General features: G+C 34.3%; 1 protein-coding gene across 4 annotated transcripts in view; it reads right to left on the reverse strand.

Moving 5' to 3' along the window:
- Positions 1–9268, reverse strand: part of LOC107622500 (pre-mRNA-splicing factor ATP-dependent RNA helicase DEAH1-like) — a 14884-nt gene that overhangs the window by 4342 nt on the left and 1274 nt on the right. For 3 of the 4 annotated variants that reach the window (XR_002355681.1, XR_002355682.1, XM_021113585.1), the window contains exons 2-21: positions 8760–8864; positions 8517–8644; positions 8179–8385; positions 7993–8064; positions 7599–7685; positions 7006–7039; positions 6836–6890; positions 6351–6410; positions 6130–6201; positions 5450–5513; positions 5085–5164; positions 4839–4883; positions 4675–4732; positions 4525–4593; positions 3970–4038; positions 3622–3711; positions 3230–3316; positions 2642–2757; positions 2496–2562; positions 1115–2155 (exon numbers count right to left, since the gene is read on the reverse strand). Coding sequence is in view for 2 of the 4 variants with exons in the window: in XM_021113585.1 (XP_020969244.1) it covers positions 1115–2155; positions 2496–2562; positions 2642–2757; positions 3230–3316; positions 3622–3711; positions 3970–4038; positions 4525–4593; positions 4675–4732; positions 4839–4883; positions 5085–5164; positions 5450–5513; positions 6130–6201; positions 6351–6410; positions 6836–6890; positions 7006–7039; positions 7599–7685; positions 7993–8064; positions 8179–8385; positions 8517–8644; positions 8760–8859 (2601 nt within the window). In the remaining 2 variants the exon portion in view is untranslated. Of the gene's footprint in view, positions 1–1114; positions 2156–2495; positions 2563–2641; positions 2758–3229; positions 3317–3621; positions 3712–3969; positions 4039–4524; positions 4594–4674; positions 4733–4838; positions 4884–5084; positions 5165–5449; positions 5514–6129; positions 6202–6350; positions 6411–6835; positions 6891–7005; positions 7040–7598; positions 7686–7992; positions 8065–8130; positions 8386–8516; positions 8645–8759; positions 8865–9268 lie in introns of those variants that run through there. The other variant, XM_021113586.1, reaches the window with a different exon arrangement.

The raw sequence follows: 9268 nt of genomic DNA on the forward strand, positions 1-9268 counted from the left end.
TCTGTGACACTATGCAGTATAGGCCACTATTTGGAATATTTGTTGGAGCATAAAGCACGCACATGCACATTCAGTAACAAATTTTCTGTCAAGCATGTTTAGGGATATAGATTAGATGCCTAGCATCTATTTGGTGTAAATCATTCTTTTGCTTTGCTTCCCATCTTAATGCAATTTTTCTTTTATCCAACAAAACTAATAAAGCCATATCCCTATCCCGCAATTTGACTAAAAAAAAGTTCCAACCTAGATCAAAAGATAGACACACAATAAGCAAAGGTAACATGCAAGCTAGGGAAGTCATGTTCAAAACTAGAATAAAGTTACATGAAGGAAATGCAGCAGCATCATTCAAATGACATTGATATTTAATATAAATTTTCAGATTATTCATGTCATTACACATTCTTACAGAAACAATACCTGAATGGAGCTTATGTTGCAACATCACTTTTGACTTTATAAATATAATTCAAATATTCAAATTGGCATTGCAAGACACAAAGCAACTCAGTGCAGATCCAAACAAATGCAAGAGAAAAGGTCACATGAAACAGTGGCAATAATGCGGGAGAATAGGGTGGTAGAATCAGTAGGCTCAATGTGGGAGAATAGGGAATGCAAGTCATGTATGACAAGAAAAGTTAAAATCCAATTTCCGATGGCTTTCTGGATTGCTGGGAAATATTAAGTTTAACAGTGTCAATGCTCAATAGCCCATCAGAGTAGACTGGATGCCCTTTGTCTAAGCATTTAATGCATAAGGATATATAAGTTGAAATTATTGATGCAACCCAATCACCCCAATGATACCACATCTTCAAATCAACTTCACCTTATACCATCTGGGTAAATGAACCAGTTTTATCCCCTGCCTCAGCAAGTAGGCAATCAAATCAGCTAAGTTGTCTAATAATGTATTCATAGAGAGATTAATAGTGCCTAAATGTTCATGGAATGGAAGATGGAAACACAGATGGAAAACCAAACACAGAATATGTAGATATCAACAACAGTGCCTAACATTTAACTGAATGGGAAAACTAAACAGACAAGTAGATAACCAACAAAATATGCTAAAAAATAACAAAATTAAATTTAGAAGTAACTGAACCTTTAGCAATGCAATATGGTCTCCAACATTTCCAGTGTGAAAGTTCATCCTTGCATTGTCTGCATGGACTTGTTTATCCTTTGGACGATAAAAAATCGAGTTCCCAACAGAAAGCATAGCAGCAATAGAAATGATCTCATCTGAACACTTGTACTTTTCTGAAGCTACAATCATTTTTGACAACATAGGATCAACTGGGAACTCTGCCATCCGTCTTCCAACCTTTGTTAACTCACCCAGTTTATTTAGTGCACTTAATGCAAACAGAAGCTCTAGGGCTTTCAATAATGCCTCTGCAGGTGGAGGATCCATAAAGTCAAAGTGAAGCAAGTCATGAATACCAAGACTTTTCAAAGTCAACACTACATTTGCCAGGTTAGTCCGTTGTATTTCTGGAACAGTGTTATCATCTAGATCATTGTGAAAGTTATATGCAGTATACAATCGGAAGCACATCCCAGGTCCTGTTCTTCCAGAACGCCCAGCTCTTTGCATTGCTGAAGCTTTTGAGATGGGTGTTACCAATAAGGACTCCATTCCTGTTCTTGGATTATAACTTTTCATCTTACAGAATCCTGGATCAATGACATACTTGATCCCATCAATTGTCAACGATGTTTCAGCAATATTAGTTGCAAGGACAACCTTTCTTGCCCCTTCAGGTGTGGGTTCAAATATTTTAGCCTGTAGCTCAGTTGGTAGGTTGGCATATATAGGGCATATTATTAACTCGGCAATTTTTGTGCCCAAGCCTCTAGTTCGATGCTTTAAGATTTCTTCAGCAGTTTCAATTTCTTCTTGACCAGTAAGGAACACCAAGATATCACCAGGAGGTTGAGTGACATGGATTTGAAGTGATGTGACAATAGCTGCATCTAAATAGTCAGCTTCTGGTGCTTTTGTAAAGTTTATTTCAACAGGATACCGTCTCCCTGGAATTTTAAATATTGGAGCAGAATCAAAGTAGTCACTGAACTTCTCTGCATCTAGTGTAGCACTAGATATCAGCAACTTAAGATCAGGCCGGAAACGAGAAATATCCTGTCACAGTAACACACAATGTAAACACAGCAGGACATTATCATTAACATCTAAAGTAAGATAATTTATTCCCCCGAAAAGAACTTGCATATCAAACATGTCCAATCTTAGTAAAGACCATTCATTGATGAGATAAGAATCATAACACAACAACGTAGAACAAAACAAAACAAATAATCAACATCTCAACATCACATCAGAAACCGAGAAAAGTAATGAAAACAAAATTATGATCATCCTGCAGACTTGTTATGCCTATGCAGTATAGAGAACTTGTGCTTAACTGGACATAATACATGCTCTAACTGTCTTGAAGATACTGATAATTAAGGAAGCTCACCTTTACTAATCCAAACAAAATATCAGTTGAGAGTGTCCTTTCATGAGCCTCATCCACCATGACAACACTGCAAAATTGAAGAAAATAAGAATACTATAGCATCCAACTAAACCCTTAATACTCTCAATTCTCAAATATAAGCCCACCTGTAACTTGCCAGATCAGGTTCACCAAGGAATTCCCTCAACAACATTCCATCAGTCATATATTTCAGAATAGTCTTCTCCGATGTACAGTCCTCGAACCGGATAGAGTAACCAACCTTGAAAAATAAAACACTAAATGATATAACGAACATATGAAAGACTGAGGCAGTGAGGCTCAAAGAAAGGGATATATCCATAACTGAATTTCTTTGAAAAAAAGGCTCAAGTTTCCCATATTATTACATAGAGAGATCCATCTAAAATGTTAACAGCAAATAAGCTCTTCAATAATGATAACAATCCAAACAGATAATAATATAATAACAAAAAAATTATAAATTTTTCATTAAATAAACTATATATAGGAGATCTAGTGAGAAAAGTAATCCCACATAAGAGTGAGGAGTAAATCTAGATTGTTAGATATTGCATAAATGGTTTAGATTAAAACAGAGTCGTGACTTTTTAAAAACTTTAAAATCTGACCATCCATGTATGGGATATAAGACCCATATTTGCTGCTCTCACTCAACATATAAGACCACTTTTCTCACTAGATGCTTCCTATAGATATATAACGAAGCCAACCTCATGTCCTAGCTTAACACCCATTTCTTGAGAAACACGAGCAGCAACACTCATAGCTGCAACACGCCGTGGTTGGGTACATGCAATCTGTAGAAACAATAAGCAGCTTTAAATTTGCATTTGTTTTCAATAGCCAAGTAGGACATGTTGACATCAAAGGTAGAAGAGTTATAATCTGCAACTAAATGGCTATCATAATAAAATTCTTAGACCCACCATGGCAAAACATATACAGAGCTATTTGCTCAAAAGATAAAAAATAATGGTTTTTGAAAGAGACAGCACAAAAAATTAGAACACATGAAACATCAGCAAAGTAACATTTACTGAATGCACATTATAAAAGTTAACCTATCAATATCATAAAGCACATTAAAAGAAATAAACCACACCATTCCTTGCTTTGTGTAGCCAGCCTCATGAAGATATTGGGGAATCTGTGTGGTCTTTCCAGAACCAGTTTCTCCAACAATTACAAGCACCTGAGGAAAACAGTCAAGGTTAATTTGAATGAACATATAGTTGTGTGTGTGTGTGTGTATATATATATATATATATAAGAATAAAGCTAATAAGATGGCAATGAATGCAACTAAATGCCATAATGCAACAGTTTATTTGCAACAGAGGTGAAATTCACTCCTACAGAGTACAGAATACCAACAATCAGAAATAGTTAAATAAAAAAAATCAAGAGAAAATAGGGAAGAACACAGAAGCAGAGGGGGCAAAAACCATGCCTGATGATCACGCACGGCTTGGAGCAATTCGTCCCGATAAGGATAAATGGGCAACTTTTTCCTCTCCTCCTGAAAAAAGTGTAAAGAGCATGATGAGGCATTCTCTGTGGTCAGTCTAAGTAACTTCATCAGAAGATTCGAATCCTTTTTTTCTGCTTGACACACGTTTAAAATGGCAACGTAATAATCAACTTCATAACCAGTTTCTCCGCCAGTGTTAAAAAATAAATATGATTAGTCTAATAATATTATTCATAAATATAATAGCAACCCTAAATTCAGCTTCCATCTTACATCTTAGACTTTGGTGTCCACATCTAGTGGTTATCTTATTTTTATTGCCTCAAACAATCAATTCGATAGCCAGAAACAGTTGAGCGGTGTTGAACAAACATTTTTGTCAAACCACTCTTTTCAAACTTAAAAGCCTTTGTCTATTTTTAATGCTTGTTGCCTAAAAACTATTGCAAACATTAGCAGGAAAAGGTTCTGAGAAGCATTGAATTGCCAAACCACTCTCTCATAATGAAGTCATTGATGAATCATGAATGCTACCTGAAGTGCCTCTAAAGCTGACTTTGCTCTGGACTTTTCAAGTGAATCTTCCATTTCTTCATAATCAAACTGCAAAGAGAGACTTATGCCTCAATCACAGAATATCAACAAATTTAAAAAGTCATGAGCGAAGCTTAGTCATTGACATACATTATCTCCATCCATCACTGATGCCTTGATAAAATCAATCTGGTCCTCGAAAACAAACCTGAACATATAAATTTTATGGAAGTTTTTAATCAATAATCTTATATACATTCAAAGGAATAACGCAAGGAATATCCCTTGGAACCTATATAATATGGAACACTTACTGATAGTCATCGGCGGCTTGTTTTTTCTCCTCAGCATTTGTATCCCTACAAAAAAACAATAAAACTTCATTAAAAAAGTAATTTTGGAATTCAAAACCATTCAATTAGATACAAATCAGAGGAAATAGATGATAACTATTTTCTAGTTAAAATGGCAACAGTGTATGTGTGCTTGTGTGGTCCCACTTTCTTTTGCTTTTTATAATTTATGGTAGTCTATCAGAGATCATGTAGAAACAGAAATACCTGTAACGTTGCATAGCCACAGAAAATCTCTTCTCCTGATTAACACCACCTTCCTGATCATAAGCTTCTGGCATCCTATACTGCAACTCCAGGAGAATAGGACAGTTTAGTATACAGATCACCTCAAAATATCTAACATCGCATGCCCAGATGCCAAAAGGAAAAAAATAAATAAATAGATAGCATATGTCCCTCTAATAATTTCCATTGCAAATTATTAGGTTTGCCCCGTATTGTGGGAAAAAAATTTTAGAAAAATGGCAGGAAGCAGTTTAACTCTTCAATAAGTTACTAAACTTCAACAATAATCAAATGTGAATGAATAAATAGACCTGGAGTGACACATATGGAAAGTTATTGATTACCTCATTGACATTGTCAGCCTCCTCTGACCGTTTCTTTACAAGTTCATATATTTCTTTCTTGTATCTGGAAGAGAAAATAAGAAATAAATAAATAAATAAAAACTTTTCCTAAATAAGAATAAAAGAATTACTTGTGATATTTGTGGTTGCAGTTTAGGGCCTCTCTACACACTGAACAATCCCCATATTGATAAAGAGCTCTAGCTACCGCATCTAAATGCAGTATACACAGACTCCCTAAAAAAACAGGTCAAACATGCTTTCTAATGAAATAGTAACATGAAGAGTTTGTTTCAAGCATATAATCAGTAGCTAATAGTATGGTTCTAGAGATGGATGATTCATTACGCTATAGCAAACCATAGGACATAGCATAGTGCAGTATTTCTTGAGGCACAAACATATAAAACAAGAATTTCAGACACCAAGAGATAATGCCAAATAGATTGTAATAATTCCTCTAGACAAAAGCAAAACAAAAACAAGTGTTACTTATAAAAAGTATAGCTTTTTCCTCTATACAGATCATGAGCTAATGCCAAACAGGTGAGGTCACATATTAAAGACCAATGTAAGCTTTTGTAAAGAGTACAGACAGAAGTAATAATAAAAGACGAGAAGCAAAAAGGGTAATAATATTATTTTTCTTTCTTTCATTGAGTGGCAAACAGAAACATTACCTAAGCTCACGATATTCTGCTTCGGTAAGCTTCACGCCCTCAAACAAATATTGTTCATCTTCTATATCATCTCTGCAAGTAACATGAAAATTATTAAAATCAAATAGAAATTAAAGAGAAAATAAACATTATAACTCAAAGAACAGCATAATAAAATAACCATGCTAATATTAGTCTATTGATAGAAAATAGATCTAACAAACAAACCGGAAAACAAATACCTCAGTTCTTCTAACTTCTTCTCCTCCCTTTTCTTCAAGTATTCTTGCCTTGAAACCTTTCTGGAACAAAAGTGAGAAAAGCAAGATGTGACATGACATTACATAACATACTGCTCACCTTAGGAAGCTAAGAAAGCAATTTACAACTACCATTTTTAAACAAGACAAAAGAATATGACAACACCAACCAAGACTTATTTCACTTAGTATGTTCAGCCACATCTAAAACATCAGTCTACATGGTTATCAGTTGTCCACCGCATAAAATCCCGAAGGAAGGGGGCAAAAAAATAAATAAATAGAAGTACTTTTCCTCAACCTCATTGTAACCAATACCAGTAATAACAGTTAAAAAATTAATTAAGAAGATAACAATGACAGATCTTGTTTGCACTTTCTATGGAGAAGAAAGATATTTGTATTTTATAGTAACAAATACAGCAAGTATAACAGAATCCTTTATATATATAAATAAGGTAACAAACCTCAAAGCTTGAATATCATCCTGCTCTTGTGCAGTAGATCTTCGAATTGCCTCTTCTGTAACATAAAAATCAAACACAAACGTACATGAAGTTTACATGGATAGTTGTCTGTAAGAATTTGTCTCTGTAAATCTAACAAGCAAGTAACCTCAAACAAGAAAAGCTTATACCTTCTTCCCTTCTTGTCAATTTTTGTTCAGTCAACTGTCAAACAAGAACACATTCAAATAATTAGAATAAAGCAACAAAAAACCAAAACATGGAAAAGGAAAGAAGAAACAAAAAGAAAAACTAATGCACTTGAAATGTTAGTATAGAAGCATCTATTTGTGCTTCTACATATAAGCAACATCAGTTCTTCAACAAATTATAGAATCTTATGAGCTGTAAAAAAAACAAGTTAATAAATTGATGAGAAATGAGTACGATCTAACAGGCACCCATGACCTAAAACCCCAGCCAAACCGACTGACATCAACAAAATACATAACTATGTATTGCAAAATAGTATCCATTCAAATTGTTGATGGTTCACACTCCATCTACTTCTAACTCTCCTTCCTTAGTCCTTATTCTTTTCAAAAAATTGTCTTCATTTTTATTTACTGACAAGGATATTCATCTTGCTACTGCTTTAGATCCTCATTTAAGCACGCTAAAATAAACAAAACAAAACAAAAAAGAAAGAAAAAAAACTCGGGTATAATAATACGTGATTAATATCAGGTATGTAGACCAAATCAATATGAATATTCATGGGTACCTTCCGGGTCCCTGCTGCATCTCTTTCTTTCAGATGTTGCTCTAGTTCCTCCTTCTCTCTTTGATCTTTTAATCTTTCTTCTTCTGACTGTTTGCAAAATTGGGAAGGAACCACGTCAAAAGAAGAAAATAAAACCTTAACGAAGCTGATGTAGTGAAGCATTATATTCTTGAAACCAGAAAGAAGGGAAGGAAATGCAAGGGAAAAGAACATTATGTCTCAAGAAATGGCACTCTTCTGCAGGATTAAAAATATAAAAAGAAAACAGAAAACAGAAAACAGAAAACGGAAAAGAATAAGATAAGTGCAATCTTCCTTTTATTTTTTTGCAGAAGAACACAAATCTTATTTAGTTCAAAATTATATAGATTGACACAAGATCGAAAAATACCACCTCTGATCCAGTATCTTCACCGGGAGAAGTTCGTCTCTTAACTTGTCTCTCCATTTCCTTTCTTGAAATTACCTGCAGGATTGCATTTGGTCAAAATAAGTCACCTGCTGTTAGAAGAGCCGTTGATCAGCAGCTTACCATGCCAGAAAATATGAAAGTGAATCTAATAGGTTATGAGCACTTTGCCTCATCATCTTCATCATCTTGATATTCAGTTTTCTTCCTGAAACGTTTGTTACGGCTATCAATCTTTTTAGACGTTGAAGTAGTAGCTTTGGAAGATTTATCTTCACCACCAACATAATCATCATCATCATCATCAGCCTTCAAAATGTCATAAGTCCTCTGCTTCCTTACTAACATTGCAGCTTCTCTCTCTTGTTTCTGATATTGCTGGTACATAATACAGGAGTATCAACAGAAAACAGAGATTATAAAAATATTACAAGAAAGAATTAGCTAGATAAACACACAAAGATGGCAGCATATGTTCACAGTGTAAATATACTTATGTATAAACTAACATTTAAACCAGAAGATTTACGAGGAACTCGAGAGAATATTTCATCAGCAAATGCATGAGTATCTGACGATGAGATCCCAAACTCCACTAGTTTACCCGCCAAATCTGCTGGTGAAGCAGCCTGCTTGGCTGCAATCCAGAAAAAGAATATCAAAATACTGAACATAAAAGTTCTATCATATATGTTCCAAAGTGACTATATAGAAATCCTTTAACTGTGAGAAAATGATATTAGATCAATTACATAATCCAATCATGTACTGTACAACTGTGGGCTGAGAATATCCAAGCAGTGACATCAACTTATCTGATACCCATGCCTTCAGACTGTCATCACTCCCCATTTTCACTGCACGAAATATATAAAATCATCATCCTAATGTATATGGATTGCAGGCCCAACAAGCATACTAGTGCTTACGGCATACCAATAAAGGGCTTATCCACCCAAATAAAATTCAATCAATAATTACAAATAGAAATAAAAAATTTGACAATATACATTCTCATCGCAATGGAACTAATGTCAACAATGTAAAAGAAAATGTGAGTATTAATGTTTTTCATAGAAAGCAATCCAACAAAATATTCTAATAAAATCTTAATATTCTTTAGTTAGAAAATAAAAAGTCAGAAAAGAGAACGACAATAAGACACAGAACAATATTATGAATGTAGGATAAATTAAAAACACTTTGTACTTTCTCTTCCTCATCTTCATGAACTTCTAAAACAATAACAAGCACAAAGCTA

Source organism: Arachis ipaensis, chromosome B10 (assembly GCF_000816755.2).
Source record: "Arachis ipaensis cultivar K30076 chromosome B10, Araip1.1, whole genome shotgun sequence".
Taxonomy (NCBI): Eukaryota; Viridiplantae; Streptophyta; class Magnoliopsida; order Fabales; family Fabaceae; genus Arachis; species Arachis ipaensis.